Raw genomic sequence first — 27,885 nt, 5'->3', positions numbered from 1 at the left:
TATTGGTCTAAACATTGATTTATGTATTATTTGCCATCTTGAAAATCTGCTCAGTATATTGTGGTACCTGCCTTTGTGTTTTGATTGAAAAGGAGAGAGGAGTGTTCTCAAGGGAATAGCTACTGTACCCGCTTCGTGGCCATTGTAGACACACTGCATGACCTAATGTGTATTCCTTTCCTGCATCTCATTGTGAGCAAACGTGCAAATATGCTGGCGGTAATGTACATGCGTAGGTGTTGATGGACTAAACAGCCGGTAATAGTTTATTATGAAGTGGGAGCCATTCTTTGGCTGTGTATGGAGGGTACTTAAAATCAAGAAAAGCAAATATTCAAGCTTGGCAACTCTTGGTTTTGTTTCAAACATTTACTGCTGCTCCATGGCCAAAGCAGGCGGAGATGAAAGCCACCTGCGATTAGCCACAGGATGCTGTCCTGCTGGTCCTGCTCCGGGAGCAACACCGCTTCACACTGTTGTAACCTACAGATTAACATTTATGGCTCAGCATGCTCTGGTCGACTTTCTGGGTCAAGACCAAGTGGCAAGATTGAGGAGTGGGCCTGACTTTGTAACAGCATAACTCTCCCCTGTGCTCCGGACTGAGTCTGGCTGGGAGAGCCAAACAGAAATATGCTTAGTTCTGTCATAGGGAGAACAGAATAGAAATACATTGTGTTCTCTGCTTGTGAAAATTGCTCTTACTGAATACCTGTGCGGCATCTGAGTTCAGCCTTCATGAAATACAGACATTATATTCAAAGTCAGGAAACGTTACATATTTATAGGATATTACATGGCAGACATTTTCTGTCACTAGCGACTACACATGAACAGATTTGCCTTATAAGTCATCATTATATATTGTCCTATTCACATTAAAATATTGATGAGATAACTACTTTAATTTTTGAGTAAAAAAATTTTTGCCCTTCATGCTGCTTTAACTCGCCAAATTTCTAAAGACAGATTTTGCTGTTATGCTATAATTGCACAAAGCAATATTAGCCCCGCAGGAGGTTTCCCAGAATAGCTTCAGCCTGCCAAGGGCCTCAGGTCTGGTCTTTTGTGGCCCCTGGACAGCCCAGTGGGAAGTTGGGCGTCAGCTATGCTTGTTGATGGAACTGCTTGACGGCCTCAATAATTCAGTTGATGCGACCTCTGTGATGCTGAGAGCTGCAGGTCTGGCGGGTGATGAGGAGCAATGATGGGGGGGGCAAGGCGGAGGCGCTGGTTCATGTGGAAAGCCAGTCAGCGACACTTCCTCTGTCTGTTTATTGTCAGCGGGATGAAAAAAGAAGAAAATATTGAATATCAGACCATTGAGGAGTGTAAAACTGGCGCCTCAGAGTCAGTGAAATGGTATACAGGTCAGCAGTCTTTGACTTCCAGCGGAGAGCGGTGTGCATTCTGAAGTCAGTCTCCGCCAATTGCTACAGGGCAGACTCTCCAAGTTTCAGCCCTGGAAGTAGAGAAACCAGTGCAATGTTGGTGAATTTTCAGATTGATGTTTCTTTAATAAGGCCTGCAGTCTCTCAGTATTCTGATAGTGTGCCATCATGACCTACATACTCCTTAAAACGCTGACAACTGGAGAATAAAACCCTCCAGTTTCTTTATGTATTGTGTGGTTTGTGTTGCTCCATGTGCCTAAAGAAAAAAACACACTCAATAGATTATTCTCTGTAAAGTGCAAAATTATATTAATTGAGTGCATGGACTTTATATTTCTTCTAATTTCACATTATTGAAGTGAGTATCTTGACTTCTTTTGTAAAAATGATGTGGATGTGCTGCCACAAGAGCAGGTCAAAGTCTGTGTGCGGTCAGATTTGATATTTTCTAGCAGTTGCAGCAGTAGCACTGGAGTATTGCATTCCCATTACAGTACTGAAGCTTTCTCTCATGCTGTTCAGTTTTCTGCCACGATTATATGATTGCTGTGTTTTCCATCTCCCAATGCACATGCAAAAATAGGGAGGGTTAGTTTGTCGTACAATCCTGTGAGATGCATTTGAATGACACCCAATGTCAGCACTTTAGATATCTCTCTGCATTAGAATTTTTATCTGGTAGCCAGGTTTGTATGCTCCCAGCATTTCAAATGTAGTTTGAGTAATGACTTTCAGCCACTCTCTGAGTGCTCTGTTGATGGGCTATAGCAGTGGTACAATAACGCCTCCAGATGTCTAGATTAGACCGTCAAGCAAGACTGATATTTGATTGAGAATTTGTAATTAAAAAAGCACAGATGTAAATAAATAAAATACCTGCAATAATCCTTTTTTTTTTGCTAGATCATCTGAGGTCTCAAAGCCTTTTTCTTTTGTTTACCAGATATGTTGTGGACAGATATGATGTGAATTTCATTCTTTCTATCACCCTCCGTGGCGTTGTGATTGCTCTGTAGCTTCATTACAATGCAGCTGCGGTATCACCGCAATTTAATTTATTTCCGTAACAATGGGTCGATCATGGATTTGTCTGTAAATTGCCACAGGTCGGTGGAGTTGATTTTATTTTTGCACACCATGGAGTCAATTCATTATGAGTAAGCATTAGATGACAATTGTTGACACTGTCTTGCAAGATTCTCAATTAAGCGAATGTACATGAACATCATTACTTCCTTAGATCCCCTGTGTGAAATAACACTGCACTGATACCAATTTGAGAGAATAGCAAACTGTGGCCCATTGAATTAAAACCGTCTGGTGTAATTGGGTGTGTGATATGGAAGGGAGCACCTATTTTGATAAGAGCTGGGTTCAATACTAGTATCCTTGGATACAGATAAACGCTGGAGACTGTAAGTGTGCATGCACTGAATAACCTGCTATTACCATCCGAGATAGGGAGAGATACTGCAGAAGAAACATTATAAAACCCTGCTTATTTTATATTCCAATTGTCCACACCTAACAATTACATTTTAAAAAAATGAATTTGGCTGTGCTTGCGGTTTCCCCGCTAAAGATTCAATGAATATATAACTCACACTGTCACTGGTGAAGGGTTATTTGGGGGATTTGTAAACATCCCTGCTCAGCTTATTATGTTGTATCCTGGCAGTGGCAGATGCCTTTTTTCATTATTTAATTCACACAGACAAAAAGAGGAACAATAAAATGGTTAGGATTAGACGTTGACCACTATGATTTCCCAGTGACAGACCAAAAAAGTAAAAAACAAAACAAAACACTGAGTTTTGTTTTTCATAGTCACAGTAGCTTTGTTTGTCTTCTAAATGTGCTGAAACTATGAAGGATAAGGCTTCAAGCTCAGTGTGTGTGGAGTAATCTGAAGTGGCTGTATCAGAGATTTGCATCGCTTTACTCCACTTGTGAATATTCTGCATCATGCACAGAGACAAGAGACTTAGCATAGAGCAGGATTTCATCATCTTTACTGAGAGTCTCACTGAATGTTGTAAGCTCATCCGTCACCAAGTATGCTAAGGATATAGCTGCCACTGAAGTTTAATTGCTGGTAAATGCAGTCATGATATTGTTTACTCTTTTTTTTCCCTTTTGCTCATTTTCTGTCTCTGTCTCTTTATCTGACACACTCCTATATGGCATTGATTGTACATATTTTAAGATTAAGATATTGCAAATTATATAGAACCGTAAAACTCCACTAAACAAGGAAGCTTATCAGTATTTAATCATATCCCTGAAAAGCTTGCATATAGAAAGAATAGATATTCAGAAATTTGACTCTTGACTCTGATGATCTGATAATGTGTATTTTTAGGTAATAGTTCTACACTTCATGTTGCAGCAAGGGATTTCGGCATTGAGCCTCATAAAGAACGAACACAATCTGGTTCAGATGGCATCCAGAATTCACAGAGTCTGGGCAACGTGCTGCAGACAAACACTTCTGTGTCTCCAAAATCACTGGTGTCAGGGGGAAACAGGCAGCATCTGATGGAACACTGCCCTGGTTCTCCCTCTCCCCTTCTCCAAGCGCCGGGAGGCACGGGGAAAAAAAAGAAGAAGAACTGAAGAGAAACTGAAAGAGGAGAGGGAGAGAGGAGCGTCAAGGAGGAAAGGGAGAGCGACTCGACAAGATGAATTATGCAAAGCTGTCAGAGGCGGCTATTGTTGGAGGTGCTGGCTGTGTTAAAGAGAGCCAGCCCTGATCTCCACCAGCTCCATCAGCCACTCTCACCACTCCCCATGGCTGAGAGTCGTCTGTTCTGTGCTCCGGCAAATGGCCAGCAACAAGACGAGAATGGGGGGAGGTAGTGGGGCGGCCCAGGCCACTTGGTGACAGGTGGATTGTCTTGGAGGGACACACCAGCGATGACAAGTACGCTCTTTATTACCGTTATTTACAGAGGTCACCGACAGGGAGATCTGAGCTGATATGTACAGCAGCCCCGCGGAAATATAATTACCGAACAAAGGCTTAGTCCAGAGTTGCCATTTCAGCATTCTGGCCAGGGGTGGCTACTTCTGTTTTGCAAAATGTTTTATGTGCTGAAGTCAGGAGTGTGTGCCAACACAGTTTAAGCCAGTGTATTTGTTTATTAAATTAGTTTTGCATATAACTCTTTATCAGATCCAAGACAACTTAGAAGTAGAGCTCAGAGATTATTTTTCATTGTCGCTTACTTTTAAAAAAAAATTAATTGTTTAGGCAAAATGTCAGAAAATATTATAAAAAGTTAAAAAAAAGGGAATATACGCTTGATAATTAAAAACCTTTCTCAATCAGCTGCTTACTATGTATAATGGTTTCCTACACCAGCATACTGCGAAATTTAGAACTGTTTTTTTTTTTTTATTTCATGAAAGATTTTATTTTCTCCATGCTCTCCTAACTGGTTTGAAGTGGGTGGGGCTCAGGTGGAAAAAATGTGATGTCATGTACTTCCAATGCACCTATCAGGACTTGGCGACATTTGAATCAGAATCTGATGACAGATGGTGGGTTATTTGGTCATTGTCAATCAAATCTGAACAATCCCACACAGTCCTGATTTAAAAACTGTGTTTTTGAGAGACTCTTAATTAATAATACTAAATATACATTCTTTAAATTTAGAATGTCGCTTATTTAGTCTAAGTATTTCATGTTACAGAGGAATATTTAAGATTTGAAGCCAAGTTTTCAGGGGCTTTAAATTATCAAAACTGTTGTCACTTAGTTTTCTGATGCAAGACTGTGTAATTGTAGGACTGAAGCTAACGATTATTTTCATTATACTGTCGCTCATGTCAGAAATTATTAAGAGAAAACACCCCTAACAAGTTCTCAGAGCCCAAGGTGACGCTGTCAAATTGCTTGTTTTGTCCAACCAACAGTTCAAACCCAAGGACTCTCCACTAATGATGATATAAAACTGATTAATGCTGCAAATCCTCAGACTGTAGAAGCTGGCACCAGAAAATTATTGAAATTTTTCCTTGATAAATGACTTAAATATCCAGTCAGTTATTGAGGATGAACTCTGTCAACTGACTAATCAGTCCATTGATTATTTGTTTCAGCGCTCATCAGTTGACTTATCAGTTCAGCACATACTTAGAAAGTTGCTCCCCTTGCTTGAAGAATCAAAAAACATGTTTTCCTTTTGTGGTTTTTAATGAATAACATGCTGAATGTCATTTGAAAAACGTCTAATTAATTTTGTATAAAATATCATATTCGTTCCAAGACATCTTAAGAAGGTTGCTATCTGCTTTGGTCATCCCTTCCAAGTGGTCAAGTTGGAAGCATAAAATATACCCTCTCCTGTCTTTGATGAATAACATACTGTATATCACACATGAAACAAGTAAATCTCACTTAGATCCTTGAAACCTCTCCAACTGCCGGAAAGAGCCAATTGACTTGGACACATTTCTTCACACCATATTATACAGATGGTTTATGGTTTATGCTTCAAAGAAGTGCAGAGGTGTAGGACAGTACCAGGCGTCACGGGTACTGTACTCAAGCGGCATGGGAGTCATTGGGACGTGTGCAGGGCTGCGTTGCGTAGATCATGGACTGTCTTTTTTTCCCTGCCTCACTGGCTCGCCAGAGGACCTCTGCATGACACTAATTTTGCAGTGTCGACTGTTCCATCGAGCGGTCATGGGTGACTGACTGTCCTGATTCAACTGCATGATCAAGGCTAAAAGGGAATGTAGAAGTGAGTGATACCGGAGAAGTTAAAAAAAGGAAGGAAGGGTTTACTAAAGAATTCATGATCTTGATGAGATGTGAAAAAGATGGCACCTTCAGGTCCTCAAAATAAAGTTGAAATGTTTATATGGGGACGTGCTTGGTCAGTCATGGGCTTATAGCTGATTAGGACACAAATCTAATTCCTCCTATGGTGAAGGCTTGTGGTCTTAGTGAGTAGGACTTGTAGCATTAGCTGTTTTTCAGACAGCGAATCTCTTTACAAGCTCATAAACAAGAGGGGGATTGTAATCAGGGAGGCTTCTGGGCGTGTCTGCTTGCACTCATCCTGTACATTAATCTGCCAATCTGGATGGGTGTGTACAATTCCCTCAAAGTGATGAGATGTGAGTGAGATGTCCTGTGGCATCGTAAAACTGTGTGTGTGTGTGTGTGTGTGTGTGTGGGAATGGTAGTGTTCAGTTGAGTGTCCAGGTTACAAGAGAGTGTGTCACTGATTGCATCTCAGCCCATCGGGGAACAGAATGATATCTAGCAACTGTGAGAGAAGGGGAAAAAAATAAGTTGAAGAGGCCTAGAACAGCTCACAATTTTCATTATCCCTGCATCCTGTACTTCGCCCGCGACTGCTTCAGTTTTTGGGGAAGTCTCTTCGGGACCGGTGCTATCTTGCAGCGCGACAGTATGCTATCCTGCTCATTGGAAGGTTTTGATGCTTGATGTGAAACGAAGTAGATCTCATTTGGGGAAAGAAGGAGTCTGATACTCTAGTCTTACAGCTCAGCCAAGAGAGAAATGAAAGTGTGGTGTGTGGCATGTGTGAGTGTGCGTGAGTGTGAGTGTGTCAGGAGGCAGTGGAAAATGGCTGGTAATAAACACTTCTGACACACTGGGGCTCCCATCCACATTCCACTCAAGGGTTTTTTTGCGGATTAGTCACATTCTCATCCCCCTTGTCCACATTTTAGAGCACTGTCTCCACCTGTGAGAGAGTCTTCTTTGAATTTCCAACAAGTTAAGGATTTTATCATGGATCTAATGTTTGTGAGCGCGGAGCCAAATTATGTTTTTATTATGTTTTTTAATACGACACGCAGATACTTAGTCAGTGCTGCGGTCAGAGAGGTTTGGATATACGGCTGGGTCATGGGCAGTGTCATCGACTGACAAATCAAAAAGTAATTTACAGGTTTGGATATTTTATAGAAATGTATCATATTACTGGTATTACTGTTTTATCAGTAAATTCTAGGCTACCTTGTATATTTGTATTTGTATTAAACAGTATACATGGGCAAATGTAGAATTTACTTGAGCTATACAGTAGTTTAAAGGGCACTTACACACACACACACACACACACACACACACACACACAAACAAACAAACTGTTCTCTCACCTCTGGTAGTATCTAATCATGCAGTTTTTTTGTTCTTAGTTGCTCTGGCTAATGCACAGATCTGACTGAAATCAGTTTTTGCTGGAACTACTTCCTACCAAAGAAGTACTTGCTGTGAAAGCTGTTTCTCTGTTTCTGGAAGGTCAAATTGCTATTGAATTTTTTTAGATACATTTTAGTGCTTTGACCATTTGTAATAAATTTCCATTCACCTCCTTTGTGTTTGAATGGCTCATAGCTAGATATTTAAAAACCTGGATATATAAAACCAAAACTGGATACTAGCATGGCTAAGTATCACTTGAAGTAAGAGAAAAGTAATATTTTTTTAATATTATTTTTTATTACAATTTTAATGGAATTAACTAACCTTTACATTTTTTCCACAATAACAAAAAAATATATGCAGTAGGTTTACATTTTTCATTGGAATATGTCATCTCCCTGTCATTGTTGCTATTCTGTGTGTACAATCTCTCACTGGGTTGACACGCACATCATGGGTCAAAATTATAATTCTGTATGAGCTACAGTTTTAATTAAAAATTAAAGCATGATATGATTGTGTCAGAAAGTCACCGGCCACCATGATGTGTGACTTATTGATTTTGCATCATTTAACCAGCATTTGACACTTGGTGAATGTTAATTTTGGATCATCTTCATGGTAATATTTAAAACCACCTCTTAAAAAAAAAAAGAAGGCGAAGTGTGGACTACACTTACTACATACTACACTATGCTACACTACACTATACAACTAGTTTTTGTAAAACTGCTTTTGAAAAATATGTGTCTGAAGGGCAACTTTTAAAATCGACACACTGCAGATGAACTTCATTTTGAAGGCTAAAACAGGCGGAATAAAAACGTACTCTTCTTTTTAAGAGGGGAAGTCATGTATGGCAAGAGTTCACGGGTGAGGTTTCAGGGAGGGGGAGGTAGTGGTGGGGGGTGGGAGTGGAGGGGGATAAGAGTGTGCTTTTGAAGATGAAGCAGATGGATTAGTGTTATCTGAGCTCCTTGCTTCCTTTCCTCTTCTCTCTTTCTCCAGGTAGAGTGGGTGGAGGACTGAATGGACTGAAGAAGTGACCGACAAAGGTTCAGAAGCGGGGAGGGCAGTTTAGGGGGGAAATCGGTACAGGACGAGAATCACAACCGGAGGAGGGGTAGAAGGAGAGAAATAATCCAGTGGCGAGTGTCTCGGGAGAGCGTCGGTGGTGAAGGGGAGGGAGTTGGATACCCAGCATGCAGGCAGCATGGAACGGGTGAGGGAGCAGCGGCCTTTCTGCTCGCTGTCCAAGAGCCAGAGAGACAGAGAGAGGGACTCCGAGAGAGACAAGGATCGAGAGCGCCGTTACACTGCCTCCTCGGCTGACCGGGAGGAGGGAGCCTGCCGCGTACCCACTCAGAAGTCCTACAGCTCCAGCGAGACGCTCCAGGCCTTTGACCATGACCCTTCGCGAATGCTGTTCGGAGGAAGAGTCAAGGAGATGGTCCACAAGGAAAGTGCAGAGTACAGCAGACCAGGTTAGGAAGAGCAAATGTTTAATTGAGTGTTTGTTAGATGAATCTCCATAGTATGAGCTGGGGTGGGGGTGGGGGTACTGAGGCGTACTGAGGCTGCCACAGATACTGAGGCTGCCACAGATAAGTGGGAGACGGATATGTTTAACTTAAAAGCCCATATTATCATAGTGTATTAGCATTAAACAACACAATAATGATTTTTAGTTGTTTTTTTTTTTTAAATTAGAGCGTGCATTTTATAGTCTTATTTTCCAAAGTCTGAAGAGGAAGCTGGCAGTAAATCTGTGATTCCAGTTTGTTAGACTTCTCTAAATACAACAAACAGCAAAATATTCATATTCATGTTCATTTCCTGATGTTTAAGAGTGTGAAACGTCATCAGTAAATCAACGTGGATTCAGGATTTTGTTGTTTGTTGTGTTTACTAAATTCTGCTATCTTACAATTTCATCTTCTACTTAATCTGTGCAAGTTTGACAAGAAATAACAGCATGACACCAGTATGTTAGACAGTGGTAAACACAATTCAGTAACGACAAACAAAGGAACACTTGTGTTTTATTTTCCCTAAAAGAAAACTCCCATTGAGTGTGATCCAGTGGACTTCTCTGACCTTATAAAATGTTCATACCTTGCTGGACCATGTTAAAATATTAAGGAAAAATGCTCAGTAAATAACCCTCTCCTTTAATTGGCTGCTGGAAAGTGCTTTAATTTCTGTAATTAAAAAGTTTGAGCAGTTTATTCTATTTTATGGCACTCCTTTGCCTCATAAGATTGCAATTACAAAATCTATCCATTAGTCCCTTACATTTTCCTGGTGCTAATTGGTGCCCATTTTAGAATTAATGGGATTATGATGAAGTTGTGGGAAGAATGCTGGTTTTCTTTATTTCTTTTTCAAATATGGGCATTTAATGTTAACGACTGTGTCTTACATCATCACAGTAAATGTCAGATTTAATGTGATTCTTCATGTGGAAGTGGAACAAAAGCATATTTTGTGTAGATGTGTGTAGATGCTATATCTGCTTATTGTACTGTTTGTGTGTGTGTATACGTGTGTGTTAGAGAGAGGGAGAGATGTATAGAAATATCTACATCTAGGGGTCACTTTAAATGGTTATTTAATGGTATTTCACTGTTAAGAAATTATTTTCTGTAGCATTTGAACATTATCAGACATTTTTGTTTTCAGACATGGTACACTTTACCTGATGCCATTTACCATCTAAAAACATTTAAAGATGTAATGTCTGGAAGAGTGTTAGCTGAAATAATTTTAGTTTCAGGTTAATTACATAAATAAACATGTTGGACATGGACTGTTGGTGTGGTACTAACCATAGAGCTAAAAAAAAATTATACATCTTTACTAATTAATATAGTTTTTAACTTAACAAAATCAAGTGAATGGAACATTAAAATATATTCTTATTAGTTCAGGGACTTTTTAATGAGAATAACATGAGGTGTTTTTGTTTACTGGCAGTATGCCTGTGTCCTTTTTAAAAAATAAGTTAATTCATTTTTGCTACAGTGTCTTTGAATGCATGGCAGGCTATTATTTTATTCACAGTCAACAACAGAGCCTTAAGTAATTACAAATAAAGAGAAAACCAAATTATGGTAATAATTTATTGTGAGACAGACTGTCTTTGAAAACTATACATAATAAATGGGGGATTGTATTTTTCTCTCATTTTTTATTATATGTGTAGAAGAACTCAAAAACTTAGATTTTTAGATTATCTGTTTTGGATTTAAATGTATACTAAACCTAGGTAATGTTAAAAATCTTATTTTATTACCAAAGAGCTGCTCTGTGATTTGAATTCAAGAAAATTCTTCTGGGCATCTTGATAAGTTGATGAGAGTGGCTTGGGAGGATGTTGTAAAGGCTTTAATTTAACAACCCCCTCCCTCTCCCCCAGCACATGGGTTAAGTGTTTTTTAAAGTAGTCCTGTTCTTGGCCATTAACTGCGTTGTTGCTTGGTTTGTTAACTTTACAACTTTTGTCATTCACAGGGCAGACATTTTCACTGAGGCAACTCGGGATCTGTGAGCCACCGGCTCGCAGAGGCTTGGCGCTTTGCCCTGAGACTGGCCTCTCCCATCCACTCAGCAGCTACTCCAGAGGACCGGTCGCTACGGAAAACCATGAACCTGTATCACCGGAACGTACCATGACTCTTTGGGGAACGGGGGCAAAGTCTGGGCAGAATTCATGCCTCTCCAGTCGCTCTAACTCAGCGCTCACACTCACTGACACGGAAATGGACAATAAATCGGACAATGAGATGGGTGAGTAGGGCACACGTTTCATTCTTTTATCCTTAAATAGCTTATTTGTTTGCGGCTCATGCTTTCATTGCCTTTCAAAGGCAAGAAATCACTATGTAGAAAAAGCAGCAGTAGGTTGGATTATGGTTGGTGCTGGAGACGAGACCCTGATTGGTGGAAGAAAGTGGAAGCGCGATTGGTGGGGCTTGTATCTGGAGAGGCATTTGCAGCTGCCTTTCTTTGGATCAAAGGCGTAGAGTACTTGCCGCATGCGGAAAAGAATTTGGCCTTCCGATTGAGTAGTTGCTAGTCACCTGGTCCCTCTCCACAGGAAGCAGAGGAGTTTGATAAAGTTTCCCCATGGGCTAGCGTATAATCAAAGATAGCTTTGTGTGAGATTTTGCTTAGAAATTCTGCAGTGGTTGACTGGGCATGCACAATGGCTGATTAAATGGGTACAATGGTTTGAAGTGCAAATTTGATCATGCTGGAAACCTGAGATGGAGGATTGAGGTTCTCTGTTTGAAGAGGGCAAATCTTTGTTGCGTCAAATGAAGGAAATGTGTATAAGACAGCTGTATATCTGCATTGTTGTTAAATTCACACTGTTTTAACATCTCTTATTTTACCTTAATGTGCTGAAGAGTTCATTTGCATTTTGGAAGATTATTTACATCCCTTCTGCTCTACTTTAAAAAGGCATTCATTGCTGCTTTTCAACAGTATTTCTCCTTCCAAGTCTCTTTTTATAATTTAAATGTATTGCATCTTTACAGCCTACACTCTTAGTAAGTAATATGTTTTGCCCCTCATTGAATTTATCCTCTCAGCTTCATATGTTTTTGTGTAAAGCTTTTCTGATGTTGAGTGCCCCTGACATTGTACATCATTCATCATCATCATACTGTGAGCCATCACCATTATAACACATCCAATGTAAAGCTCTAATTATTTTAAGAAAGCGATGATCTCAAGGAGTGGCAGGCAGTTAGAATAATTTGGGTTGATTACATTTTCCTGGCAAGAACATTAAAGAGAGGGGGCAAAAAGTAAAATGTGTTCATGTGCTATCAATTTTTATTCTGAAAACACTGGCTATATTCTGACATTTGAGACAAGTCATTTTCTTAATGGCAGTATTCATCATAGTGAGCTTGTCTCTCCGAGGGGTGGGGGGAAGAGGAGGCTGAGTAAGTCTTTTACTTTTTCAAAATGCCATCAGAATTCAAATCCATGTATTTGTTCCAGTGTCTGGCCTTTGCTTTAGTCCAAGACACTGTATACATTTATGACTCACTAAAAGCTCAGTCTAACCACAGAGGTGCCGGTAAACATAACCCTCACCTCCTTAGCGCTCAGCTCCAGGCATATTTGTTGCTGAACATGCCAAGCATGAAACCATATCACCAGTCATTGCTCCATTCTGCAAGACAACGCAAACTCTGTGTTCAATAGGTTCTCTATTGAGCTTCGATTGCACCTGCCCTCCACCACTTCAAATGCACGAGCACACACACACACACACACACACACACACACACACCACCCTACGCCCCCTCGGCATACGTTCTCTGGAGTTTCTCTTGGAAACATCTCAAGAAGCAGCTGCTGATTGGCTGTAGTTAGCACAACATCCCACTGAGACTTTATCTAGCTCGCTATTGTCTCAATTAGTTTCATTACAGAGAAAATAAACAATACCTGCTAGATCTTTATCCCAGTTGCTGCATGCATTATAATGCTACAAAAAGCAAAAACGCCTAAGAACTAATTTATTATATGAGCGTATGTTAGTATGTTTCTGTTCTGCACATCATTTTAATATGCTGAAACTGCTCTGCAGAGAGAACAATGTGAGTTGCGGTGTAATTTAAAATTCTAACCCTTTTTTGTTGAACTATTTTTGGAGCTAAGGTCCTTTTTCATCATTTAGATTTTTTCCGCTGAAGCAAAGAAAAACCTTGCCACTGTTCCACCTATATAGATATTGGTCTTTTTTCTTTTTTTTTGTCAGGAGGCATTGCACTTTTGACTTTCACTATTTAATGAAGCAGCTAAGAGAAATGACCCATCCGAAGGTTTCCATCAACTGAATATGCATGCAGAAGCTCCGACAAGGGGCCGTTCAGCCCCACTTATTCATAAATGAACTCAATATTTCATTCTAATTCGCTCTGTTCTACAGAGTGTTTGACACAGACAAGTACCAAAGCCTCTGCACATTTGCAGAGCGCGGCATCTGCAAATGTTAACCCCCGTGCTCCAAGAGAGAGCGGTCCACCTTTTAAAAGATGAGACCAAAGTGGTCATCTCGAAGGTTTGCAATTCTAAATGATCCACTTGGGGCCACAGATCACAGATTGAGTAAGAGTTCTTTTCTGAAGTGATGCATTTGCATTTTTGTAAACACCACTAAAACTAACTGAAGTATATTTTTCAAAAGAGAGGACCTACCTACTAATGAAATGTTTTATTAAAATCATGTGTTTGCATTTTGCATCTTGCATTAAAATAATTATATATTTAAAGAAAAACCAAGCCCCTAATTGCATTACAGTGGCCCATAATATAACCAGTTATGTATAATTATTTATGATACAACATGAAGTTTTTGGATTTAAATGAAAAAGTGGGGGGAAAAGAGAAAAACTCTGTTAAGCAGCTTTCATTGATTTTGCACTTAAGATAATCCCCTGCCACTGATAGAATCCCTTGAAAACACAATTGATTGATTAAAACGTCCGTTTTATTGCTTTCCTAGTTGTAGGACTAGCCATGTGATCCTAAGCAGTCCTTGCATATCTCAGTAGATGACACCATCCTGTTCCTACATAGTATATTACATGATCAGTGTACAATATGACCAAAGAACCAGAACTACTACTTCACCTTCTAAAGATCTTCCTTAATCATTAATTTATCTTTATTAAAAAGCACATAAAATTCTTAATTTCATGTGGAAAATTCATATGCATAAAAATAATGCCTTTCATTTTAATTTCAAATGTCTGTGTGCACACATTGATGTACTTGTATATATTAAAAAGGAAAGTACACATGCTCTTTCCCCTCATGTAGAAATTATTTCATATCATCATCTATACCTGACAGTGATAGCTTTCCATACACAAACACACTCCCACGCATACATGCACACAATACACACGCAGTTATAGCACATATGCTCACTTACTGTCTCATGTTACATCAGAGCTGTGACATGTACCAGCTGTAAAGTGCTGGAACTTCATGTCTGTGGGGATTGTAACTTGCTATAAGTGGCACTCCGATAAAAAAAGAAATGTTTGCGCTCAGCAGCTGGAGTGAGATGAAATTGAGCTATAAATGGTTTACTGTAAGTGAAGTTCTTCTGTCAGTTGTTCTGTCAGAATTTTTAAAAGCTGGATAACTGCTAGAGATTAGAAGGAAGAAAAGTTATCCAACCAAAGCCCCATTCACACAGTAACAGTATTATAGTGACACTTCATGTAATTAATTAAGTAGGAGAAATGCATCTACTTTGAGTAATGAAATATACTGAAATCAGTGGTGCCTCATTTAAAGTTTTCTAAAAAAAAATCCTTTTTTTTAAAATAAAATTTGTAACTTTTATAATTTAGTAGAACAGAGAAAATGTATTTGAAATATTTCTGTATTTTTGTGTATGTTTTATGAGAAACGATAGAAATGCACAGTGAAGCAAAAGATTACGAAGGACCTGCTTTTCTAATACTTATTACAGAGAGAAATACCAAGACATGGAATAGGTCTCATAAAGTGACCTTGGTCTTTACTAAAGCATTATTTGTCCTGAAAATTATAAATTAAAAAAAATATACAAACACTGGATTTGCATGGGTTAGAATGTGGGTCATACAATGTCCCTGGGTATTTCAGTCCCACGCAAGCAACCCGTTGTCATTGAAATGTGTGGAATATTTTATATTTTCTAACATTTTGTAAAATTGAAAATAGATAATGGGATAAACCTTGCCCTGTGTTTACATAGATGGAATGCAATTTTGTCAACCCAGTGTGATTTGAAATACGTTATATTTAAGATTTGAACCCTTAAACTGCATGTGAAATCTTTATTGGTGCTGTGCTGCTGGCTCTGGTAGCAAACACTGAAAATAAATTTTAAATGAGGACAGAAAATGTTCTCATTTCAAAAATCGAACAAATCACTTTGTAAACAAAGCTAGGTGTGGGTAGAACTTTTCAACAGGAGATGCCACTCTGCAGTTACCTGGCCACTGATGGCGCTTTACTACTATGTATTTTGTATTATGTTTTAAATTATTATAGTGTAGGTTCAGTTGTTGCTGTGTAAGTGTATAAATATTCATATTTTAGGCCATTAGGTCAACATATAGCTGCTGTGTAAAGGTGAACACAGCAATGGAGAATTTTATTATTTTTTTCCAACCTAATGTTGAGTGCGCTGACTTCAGAATCAATATTATACCCCTCATAAAACATGAATGACTGCAGGAAACAGAAACATAGCATGGCCCAGTTGAGTTGTATTCCTAATAGGGTGTGAAAAAGCTCGCACTGACTTGTTAGGTACTGCAGCTAGAGCACTGCAGTACCTCATGACAGCTCTCCTCGGCTGTATAAACCATCACACATGGGGTTTATTGTTGGTGGGAGAGGCTTGACGCCTGCTGACCCTTGGTTAGGAGAAAGGGACTTCCACTGCATTGCCTGTCATCCTTTGTAAAGACGCATCACTTGCTCTGGCCTGCACCCTCTGTCCAAAGTAATTTTTGAGGAAAATAGTGTGTCTCTTTTTCATGAAGAATGTTTTCATGGAGAATGGCCAATGTGGATGGACTAGTTTCCTGTATGTCTTTGCTGCCACGTTGATGTTGAGGACTGTTCACAAAGGGATGAATCTGAAAATAATTTCAGTTTGTTGAAGTCAGAGGTCTACATTGCAGTCGGACACATTTTACAGTTGAGTATCACAGATTCATTGTGTGAGCTGTGCCAGTAAAAGGTTAATTAAATCAGTAGAGGAGTCACAGCAAAGTGTGCTGTAGCACAGCAAGCACCAAAGGCTTTTTGGGTGGGAGTATGAAAGCGTATCAGACACCCTCTAACATGCGTCTCTGTGTGCATGTATTCATGTTCTCTCACTCCGCACCTCTCCTTCTCTCCTGTCTCACGTACACACACACATACACACACACACACACACACACGCATATCTCACTTTGTTTCTCACACTTTATCTCTCTAAGATTAGAAAAATCAAGCAAAAGTGCAGACATTTACACACACGCACAAACACACACGCACGCAGGACGTCACGCTGACGAAGGTGACACACCATCTGTCAAACTCCTGTCTCAGATCTGCGCCTTCTATTGTGACAGTGAAATCAGCGTATTGATCGTAGCAGGCAGAAATCCTCCCTCACCACTTTCATAATTCAATATGGCACAAGCAGACCACAAAAAAGAATAAATAACTTCAGAGGGGTTTTTTTGGTCAAAAGGGCTGGCCATCTGTGATGTTTTTTGAAGAACACTCCAAACCTGGCAGCGAAAACATTTTCATCATTTGTTAATAGGAGCCGGGGAAGGTGTCTGAGCTTTATCTCATGCCTCGTCAAAAGAGGAGGCACGCTTTGATTGCCATCATTTATTGTCATCACTTCCCTGCTTGCCTGCGCTGCTGTCGCCAGTTAAGTGCTCACATTGTTAGTGCTTGAGGTGACGGGGGATGTGGAATGCGCCGATGACGTGCCAAGGTGTCAGCAGGTGTTGTGCTCATCAGTCTTGTGAAAAGACTTCTATTTTGGAGTAGTTAGGAAAGCCCGGAGGGAGGCCATTGCCCTGTTGCTACGGAGAGCAAAGGTCGGTGACATTACGAAGCTTCATCCAAGCAGATGACACACTGACCACTTATGTGGAATTTTGATTCACCCATTTGTCTTTTTTGGTGTAGACACATTTTTTTGTGAACAAATTAACACGACAGCAACACATGGTGAAAAACTTCCCTCTCACACCACAGTTACCCCCTACAGAGTGGATGATCTGATTAGACTTTGGAGTGTCTTGCTGTATAAATTTGCATCTTAATAAGGCAAAACAGATTTTCTTGAAGCTACTATGTCCCTTTAATACTTTTAAGATTGAGATCCTACCAACATCTATGTAAAGACATATTTTTCTTTTTTTGGGGAGATATTTGCCATTTAAGTATTAATCATCATAACTTACCTTCAGCATGTGAGGATGATTGGCTGATGGCTTTTTTAAAACAGAATTTGGATATAGTGCAATTGATTTTTATTCTATTTGAAGATTTCAAAAGAGGGCTGCTGTTTTCATTACCAATAATCACTCAAAAAAATGGAATTAACTGATTAATCATTTAGTCTATTAAATGTCATAAAATGGTGATAAATGTCATTACAACTTATCAGACCCCAAGATGATCTCATTCTGTCCAACACTCTAAAAGAGATTTAATTAACACTGATATAAAACATATGCATCATAAATGACTTTAACATTTCATCTTTCATCAGAGTTGTTCATGATTAATTTCCTGTACTTTCCAGTAATCGATCAATCAACAAATTTTCAGAGCGTTTCAAGTGGAGCACTTGTGTGTAACGTAGACAGAAGGCATTCAGTATTTGGGTTAATCTGTCAGGGTTAGTGTTACATAGTCTGCAGAGGTGCAGCTGCATCGTAAAAAGCCATTAACTCTGTCCGGCGTCTATTTTCTGTCACCTAATCGTTAAGTATCAACATTTGCCTCTCCAACTTAAGTTTCATCCAGTTTTGCCAAGCATCACTGAAAATGCAGTGTTGACCTGTACTTGGCTCGGTCTAATCACTGGCGGGTCTCAGACTGCAGGACATGTTATTACAATTGGGAATCACTCTGCAGTTGTCAATTACGAGGTCCACTATTTACCATCCTCGAGAGAAAATGGCTCATTTCATTTCATCACACAGCTTAATTGAGTGATTGTATTACCATGCAATACGGAAATAGTCAGGAAGTCATTTTATACTCTATGAATATCAATGCGAGAAACATGGATTAGCATGTACATCCAGTTGGGTTGTTCATAATTACATGTGTATGTCTTGTAGCTCCTCAGCAATCAGGGACCATCAATGTTTTTTCTGAAACCATAGATCCACCTTTACTCTCCTGAGATGTGAGGGAAAAAGGGCTAGACGTAAATGAAAAGGCATATGTGAGACTGATTGCTTGTAAAGTGAATAATTAAAAAATTATATAATATTCATGTAAGATTTTTTCCACTTGCAAGAACATTAAAAACCACAATCACAAGTGCAAGAAAAGACAGACGTTTAGGAGTCAAGATATAGTATCTAGGTCTTTTTTTCATTTCATATTGGCTGAAATTGATTTTCTTACCTTTCCTGGAGCACTGCTGGGTTCTCGAACGTCGTCCCCAGACTAGCGCCAAAGCCACCAATCTATTTGGTTTCATGTCTTCTGTCTTTTACGATCTCCTTTCTCTCCCCTATCTTGGGACACAGGAAAGTTTGTTATATCTATTGTCATGGTGCTGTGGCTTTGCCTTTGCGCTCCTTAGTATTGGAAGTTGGCAATCAAAAAGTTGGAAGTCAAGGTGATCCCTCTGTTCTTCTGTCTCATTTGAATGTACAAGTGTCCCTGCTTTGCTCGTTGTTCTCGTAGGATCATCTCATGTCATGCTGGCTTGTCTCTTTTTAAACTGTGGGTTTGAGAAATGTCTTTTGTACATTATCCTACGTGTCCTTGAGCAAGACACTGGTCCCATAACTGCTGTATTTCAAAAGGTGGCTGTGAATTTAGGTTAACATACACCTAAATAATAAAACTACTTAAAACATCAGATTTTGGAGCAGTATTTAAGGCTATAGGCTGCAGTGGTGTTATTAAGCAATCTCAGGAGTGTATTAATCATAAAACCACACTTATCTCAAGTCAACACTTTTAGATAGTCCAATTAAGTGAACAAGGAAAGGGGAAAATATGTGCAAAAATGTATTGGCTTAATTGTGTTAGTCTGCTTTAATTTCCTTTTTGACATATGCAATTAAAAGCACATTTAACTGCATATTATACCACTGGTTCTTTTCATTGGCAGTGGAAATGTGTTTGACTCTTTTATACACGAGAATAAATGTTTCATTAAAACGCCTTGACTTCAGTCATGATTTCAGGGAGTTTTCGTCATGTGTGAGCGTTTCATCTGGCTCAAACAATGCCACAAATCAAAGGGATTCAGTCTCAATTTATTTTTATTGTATCAAATAGTCTTTAATATTTGCCCAAGTTAATAAGGTGAAGGATGCTGATGGAGACTTGTACACACAGTGAAGCACCCGTGTAGTGCTGCCTCCTGTATACAGGAAAAATTTAAACAATAAAATGTCAAGGCAAGGGGTCATGTTGCCCGCATTTTTTGAAGTCCCATTTATGTGTGTCTCGCTTTATAGTTTCAGGTTGATTTTCTTGAACAGTATCCTCTTTCAGTGTCAGCATAGCCCAGATGAAAGATGAGAAAGGTTGATAAAAAATGTTGAGTTGCTTTAAAGTATCGCTGTATGATTACAGCCGCATGGATTGTATGGAGCATGAGAAAAAGACCTGCAGACACTACTCAGGGCATAAGACCACCTTTCACCTCCTATGTATGTTTTTGATTTTATATTAACCAGTCAGTATTCTTTAGCGTAGAGCGTTCTTTTTGGTCCTACCGTTATTATGGAAAGCATGATAATGAAAACCAGTTGAATGCCATGTAAAGGTAATAGAAAACCTCTATGATATAAAGCCCTTATTTTGTAAGGGACATTTCCTAATAAATGTAAAGACACATGACAACAGTCTAGCAGTGGTACACACGTGCAGACATATATTTATGTATGCAATTTTTTTATTTCATTATTTTTTATTTTTTTCATAATTTATTGATTTAATTTATTCCTTGTCCAATGTGTCGTCATAGATTCTTACCAAGAAGACTTCCAGTTAAAAATATACATTTATGTAGCATAATAAAAACCATAAAATTCACATTTTACAATCTCTAAAATTCACAACTCATTTGAGTTACCGCACAACATTTTCCCAAGTGAAGCAGTGTATTGATCAGATTTTTATGTTATATTATGTTGTTTTAAAGACACTATAGACAGTGTGTACCTCTGGTGTGCAGATAAAACAACAATTAAGAGTGGCATAAAAAATGACCATAAAATCTGGTCTAGACGCCTTATTGCCATCATGGGACATTTGTGGCTGAAGCATATTAAAATGAGTTTGATAGTACCAATATCTGAGATTTATTTTTTAATGTTTTATTTAAGTAGTCTAGCAGAAACCACACGCACACCACAGAAAATACAGTAAGTAGGCTGCTGGTGAGACACCCTGTTGGCTCATCTAAGAGACAAGGGTAGGAGGTGGGGTCATCTAACACCCCGTAGGATCACTTCGTGCTCACAGCTTTCTCCACACGTCATTCCCTTTTTCTGTCACTCTTTAGTTATGGGCACTGAACTATGAGAGAGACAGCCTAAAATAATCTCACTCGTTCATATTTGCATGAAATCTTGGCAGTTCTCCTTCACTGGAGCAACAGCATCAAATCACCTTGTAAGCTGTTTCAGGTGATGGGATTTTAAATATATAAGTGTCACTGCCCCCAAAATTTCTAAGTGTGTTATCCAAGCTTAAAATAGTTTATACAACAGAACAAAATAGATCAGTATTCCCTCAGCAGGATGTTTTTTTCAGTCCTTTTTTGCCTTTCAGGGGAAAGGACCCCTACTAAAGGACACTCTTGTGGCTGTATAGAAGGACTTCAAGGGCTGATTGGAAAGAAGGTGATGGCACAATGAAATCTAGGGGAACACACACACACACACCAACACCTACACACACTTCCTTTCCTTAAGGGAGAAAGGTCAGTATCTAGAGGAAATGGTGAGCCATTGTTATGATTGATCACACAGCAAGGTCCAGGGAGGACGCAGTGTCACTTTCATTGTCAAACTCATTATACCACAGAAGAAGATTCCCCTCTCTTGCTCTCGTGTCCTTTCTCCCCAGCAGTCATGTGAAGAAACCCTTCCACTGCATACGGAGACGAGTTGAGCACGTCGAAGTGGAAAACCAAGTGAAATGTGCTGAACACACACAATATTTTTAGTCAACTCTATATGCTATAGTGGGAAATTGCATAATTTTGCAACAAGAGAGGAGCAGATGAAAATACAGAAAAAGAGAAAGCATTTTAAAACGAGAGGTGCAGCAGCTCTCACTTGGAATAGTTGCAATATTAACAGTCAACTTACAGTCGACAACAAGGAGAACTGCCAAATCAATTAAAATGTAACAAAATTGAAGTCTCATAGCCAAAGGCAGCTTGCAAGAGGTTTTGAAGGATATTCTGGTCCTGATTAAAAATGAATGGTATCAGAATACATAAAGCTTTCTGGCCAAGTGCCCAGCACAAAGCATCCTGAAACTGTGGTCACTTCAGAGGCGGAGGGAAGGCATTAGGTATCCGGGCTATGAAGGGATGCTCAAGTAACAGACTGTTCTCAGTTCAATTCATCTAATCACCAATGCAAACCTAAGCACTTTGCAGATATAGATTTGAGGCCAACGATTGATATTGTATACCATGTAAACTGATTCATGCTCAAAGAAAGAAAACATATTCTCTTGTAAAAGGGTCTCTTCTTTGTATCCTGCCTCGACCTATCGGAGCTGGGCCTTTTATCTCAGATGAACACAACCCAACACCAACAAACAGAACATGAAACAGAATCCTTAATTTAGTTGACAAAATCTTATTTTCCCTCAAAATGCACTTCTCAATATTACAATCCTGGCCCTGGAATAGCCACGATTGTGGTTTGCATAATAAAATTACTGATGAATCAGTATGGAGCTGACCTATTTTTTTTACTCTGCTCATCTTGCTTTACATTAGCCATTTGTGATTTGAGAATACATGATTAGATTAGAACTGATTTAAAAGCTCAATTGTAATGTAAACATTTTTAAGTGAAATAAAACTCACTTCAATCACAAATCAAATTATGCATGCTGTTTCAACCATAGATCCTCTTTTAGATTTTATTCGCAGTTCTTAAGATTTCTGTCATCTACCGTAGATAATAAATACTTTATAAAGAAAATATAAAACAAAAAAATGATCTTTGCTATTAGATGCATAATCCAGGGTCATAAAAAGGCAATGAGGTGTTGAATCTTAACTTATAGACACCTCCTTGTTTTGGATTGTTTCGCCTCTGCGGTATCGATCCTGCCTAAAGGCTTCCAAGAGAGGTGAGGGCCATCTCTGCCAAGAGTAGAGGTCACTCAGATAAATTGGCCACGTTGGCTTTTAGCAGCTCCAGGGTCAAAGCCCATTCATCTTATTAGGCCGATGTATCCTTTTAGAGGTCTCAGCAGTAGGATTAGACAATAGAGCAGCACCAGGGCATTAGATGACAGACCATTTGGCAAATAGGTTAGAGCAGTTTCCACCTATTGTCTTTTTCTACATTACCCGAAGGAGCTGTCTGCAGAGTTTTGCATGGCAGCTCTAAAGGTTGGAGGGCTTGGAAAAAGAGATTCACAATAGATGGGAACAGGCTGGATGATTGTCTGAAGAATGCTTTTACAAAGTGAATAGAGCAAAACAGTATTGCAACATATGTCCAGCATGACTGCTGTCAAAGGTAATATGTCATTGTATTTCAGTCTCGGAAGATGTTTTTCACCTGAAACACTAATAACCATTTTATAGTAAATTTAATTTATTAGCCCAAATGTTAGTTTTTACAGTTGTTCATTCATTTCTCACCATTTTGACTTTAATGTTTAACCTTTAAGCTTTTACTTTATTGTACATCAGGGAAAAGTTCTCACAGTGAAACACAATTTTGAACGTAAAACATAATAAATATATAAAACTTATTTCAATAAATCATAAAGCCAAATGCTATAATCTGCCATATGGACTCATGTCAAACAATATACTGTAGACACAGCATAGTATAATACAAAACCTGGTGTACATCTAGCCATTATTGTCTTATTATCATCCATGGTTAAAACAAGATCACCATTACCTATCTGGAGATCCCATCTTTACCAAAAGGCACTGACCAATCAGAGCTTAATGGCAAAATAAGCTTATCATATTAACAACTTTTATGGCTGCAGTTTGGTCTCTCAAACTATTAACAAATGTTTTCGTTTGTGCAGAACCCAAAGATATTCAGTTTATTTTCATAGATGACATAAAAACAGTAAATATTCCCATTTGAGAGGCTACAACCAGTGATTTATTTTGATGTTTTTGTTTAAAAAATAGAAACTGGTACATTTCCTGTGCAAACTTTATCATCTTATCGACAAACTCGCTGAATCTCCATCCAGAAAGAGCAGGACTCTCCAAAGTTTGATCTGATGCCTCACTCATCTCTTTGGTATCATATGGTATAAAGTGATCAGACAGGCCAGCTGGGCAAACATGAGCTTGCTGCCTACGGCTTGCTCATGTCATTTTACATGATTTCTGGGTGTTGAGTCTCACATTTGCTGCCATTTGGAGCTGCCAACATGCAAAGTTGCCCAGTGCAGATTTGAAACAATTTGAGCAGCAATATAAGATGGTGTCACTTGTTTCTAATCTACTCTAACTTTATCTGATAATGGAAAAAAGACCCTTGAAATATGGGTGAATACTCCCGTTGGTTTAAGAAATTGTTACCTCACTCGAGAACATGCTTAATCAAGTGGAATCACATTGGAATGGAGAAGTATCACTCTGAATTAGCGTATTGCCTCTGTTTTTTTGAAAATACAGTGCAAACAGTGACTAAATGCATGATGACACAAGTTGTCAAAATAGACATATTGACACTGTATTGAGTTGTTTATGTGAATCTGCTCACTGATTCCCCCCAATAATAGCTACAACAGCAAATCTGCGTCTTTCAGTCATTACTGCAGTGCAGCCTTTACGCCTCGTATATTTAATACGTCGTCGAAGAAACCCAAACGTGGTGTCAAGATGACACACACAGTACTCCAGTAATTGGATGCCCACCCTCCCTCCATTCCCCCTTCTCTCTCTGCTGCTCGCTATTGTTGAGAGAAAAATGTGTTGGCTCTAATTTAAACTCAGCCTCTGACGCTCTTTGCTACACTTACCAAAAACACTGAATTACATTGACATTTTTCACTATAATGGTGTTACTGTGAAATCTCTTTTTCTATTAGCCTTTTTGTAAAGATGTAGCGGTAAGGGGTAATTTCAAATGAATTATAAGATGGTGATGATTAAAGTCATTTTTGGCAAAGTGTTGGTGAAACTATTCTTTTACTTAACTAGTTTTCCAGGACGAAAGCCCAGCCTAATCAAAGCTCAGAGCTGCCTCAACTCTTAATCAAACATCTCCAGTCATAAGGATAGAGTTTAATGGTCCAAACCACCTGTTTATTGCCCACCTTTGACCCCTTTCCACAGAGTAGTTTTTTCTTTTTTGTCATTTTGTTGTTGTTTTCCTTTTTAGGCAGCCTTTTCACTGAAGCTCCTTGTTTTCAGATCACTTGAAGACGCACTGAGGGACAGTCACGCTTCTAGAGGAGTTTCTCAGAGTTTGCTCTTGAAACAAGCATGAGGATGACATTTGGGACTTCATTAAAACAACTGAGAGAGAATTTTTCTTCCACCCTCTGCTGCATGACACAATATATTTACCACTGCAAAAGAATATTACTCACAAATAATCCACCGCCACAGTCTGCCTCGCACAGAAGCCATTTTACATCTTAGATAACATGGTGGCTATGTGACTGATGACTCGTGCTGTAACATATTAAATCATCTTGTCATCCTGTCTGGGTCTATCATATTTCCATAGAACACAACATTCATTGTCATTTATGTTTGAAGTTATGTTACATGGTTAGATTACATGGAAAAATGCTTCAATGATTGCTTTGAGGAATTCGATGAGGGTGTGTGCGGTCGGGACTAAGTATTAAAACAGCATGTACACTGATTCAAGCAAGGGATAAGTTGTTTCCAGTCTTTTTTATACACTTGTTATTTTGGGTGGTGAGTCAGTTCTCCAGCTTTTTACTGTAAGGTAAAAAACTTGGTCTGTGCTGCTGTAAATGGAGGTGGTGTATCAGCTCTTTCTACAGTCTTTGATGGCAGTATTGCTACTGCCCCTGTGCTTAGTTTCCCTCATCCTTACAGTCTCAGAGGTAGCTAAGAGCCAAATGAAAGTACAATATTAGCTAGAAAATTGAACATTATGCTAATACGTCCTTGGCGACAACTTCAGTTGCATGAGCGGAGAGCTCTTAGATTATCTAGTAGCAGTACTTTTACTCTATTATACTTCATGAACAACATTCGTTTCACCACTGGCTGCCTACCAGGGTGGGCCATATTCTCTCCATCATTTAGTTTGTAGATGTTAGTGTTACATGCACCAGGTGCTGGCTGACAACTAAATGAATAATGTGTCTGGTAGAGGGGAAACTCAGTCAGGGGAAGCCCATTCCCTGGACTCTCCATTAATATCACAGTCCACTCTTTCAGGGGATACTGCTGACATTTTGCTCTCTGTGTAATGGAGACCTAACCTTTAAGCACTGTAAGGAAGAAGTCATTTTTCATAATCCGCTGTCCATTTTGGAGAATTCCCCAACCGCTACCTTCTATGCATCTGTCCTCATTTCCCTCCTATTGTTTTATATATTTTTTATTTCCTTTTAGGAATGTGCAGAAGTCATCATTTGTTTTCAGGCTACAGATGTATAAAATGAAATTCCCTCAACTGAAACTGCAGTCACACTTTCCTGAATATACAGTACCTATTGCTGAATTTAGTGTAATTCATGAGAAAGATTTACAGTGAGAGCCAAGCCATAGTTGATGACTTGGATGGATGATCAGAGTGCACATTTTGTTGTGTCCAAGTCTGCCTTAATTCCTTAAATCCAGACTCAAGTGTTAAGCCACCATAAGAAAAACTGGCAGATCCCTTGTGTCCTTCTTGAAGCCGAGCGGGCTGAAGGAAAGTCATTGTTTCAGCAACTGGTAATGATGATTAGCCACAATCTGGGGGATCGACTGCACATCGGTCAAATGAGTCGACATCCTCAAAGGGAGAGATGGCCCACTGTCCCAGCCATGCATACTGAGCAGATTGATTGTGTTTCCTGCAGAGATTTAGGGGAAATCTTTGATGTGTGCATGGTAATAATGTGGACGTTGCCATGAAATGCAAAGCAACTGCCTTCAAGAGCTAGCGCTTTTTTTTTTTTTTTTACATATTTTGATAAAAATCTTAATATAAAGGGTAATTTAACTTTGTGACACAATGCAAGACTATAAACGTACATACTGATAGTGTATCATTTCACATCTGATGACCAGTCTTACTCTATCTCTACATCACATTACTCCTTCAGAAGTTCTTGGCCCATTTCACACTACAAGATGAGTGCACATTTTCATGCTCTAATGTCACCAAAAACAATTATAATAATGATATCTCCGTGTCTGTGTTGCGAGGGTTCATTCTGTGTCTCTCACTCTCAAACATAAAACAAAAATGTATGACAGTATGCTGTAAGTGGGGACAGTATCAGTCACTAAGGATAATAAATATTTTTTTGCACTTTTTGTGGTATTAAACATTAGCATACAGTCACCATTAGATACTGGGGAGCTGCTGATGGGGAAATTTTGCCAGTGCATTTTTTTTTTACAGTGGCTACATGTGATCATAATGTTGTAATTGGATAGCTCATTTATTTCACTTAGGTCTAACTGGAGGTCTCCATCGCTGGAATTAATTTTGCATGGAAACCTACCTTTGACATGATTGATGATACGCACAAAGGTTTCAGGTTTTGCTGTGTATAACAGGGTGAGGACACACTCCCTGTAAGCTATTACTCCATACAAAATCTTTCATTTTAGTGGCACAATAACGTTGTGCATTTTGTGATTTGTGTAATTAATGCCAATTCTAAAAGATTCCAATGAAAGAAGCACCTGCTGGCACCGTGCTTGGAAATGTTCCACTCATTTGCTCTGACTTTACTGGAAATAGCCTTTATTATAGAAACAATGATAGAATCCAGTAAATCAGGGAAAAGTATAGGGTGTAGTGTTGCCATCAATAATAGATTGGAAACAAGTCGGCACTGATGGAACCTGAGGCCTTTCCTTTGTGGAGGTCTTAGTGCCGTAGCGGTGCATGTGAATAATGCATGGTCCCAGATAGACTCCAGCTCCCTCTCTAGCCCTTCCACTCACTGGCTGCCTGGCTTGCAGGCTGGGGCGCCACTTTTCCCCAGCAGTGATTGGCTGTGCCTTGAGGGCAGTGGAGGAGATGGGAAATCACCTGCCCTATTTAGCCATGCTGTGCTAGCTGCCTCGGCTCCCCACTGTTCAGACCTTTGTGTCTGCTGCTGGCACTCGACATTAGG

At 39.2% G+C, this 27,885-nt stretch overlaps 1 protein-coding gene across 1 annotated transcript in view; it reads left to right on the top strand.

Moving 5' to 3' along the window:
* Positions 1–27,885, top strand: part of si:dkey-237h12.3 (teneurin-3) — a 173,976-nt gene that overhangs the window by 42,720 nt on the left and 103,371 nt on the right. Inside the window, 2 exon segments of the mRNA XM_018679395.1 lie at positions 8,596–9,071; positions 11,101–11,376. Of these exon segments, the coding sequence (XP_018534911.1) occupies positions 8,801–9,071; positions 11,101–11,376 (547 nt within the window). The 5' untranslated portion in view covers positions 8,596–8,800.

This window comes from Lates calcarifer, linkage group LG8, assembly GCF_001640805.2.
Source record: "Lates calcarifer isolate ASB-BC8 linkage group LG8, TLL_Latcal_v3, whole genome shotgun sequence".
In the NCBI taxonomy this organism is placed as follows: Eukaryota; Metazoa; Chordata; class Actinopteri; family Centropomidae; genus Lates; species Lates calcarifer.
The sequence above is the reverse complement of the archived record's forward strand: the minus strand, read 5'-3'. Positions and strand labels throughout refer to the sequence as shown.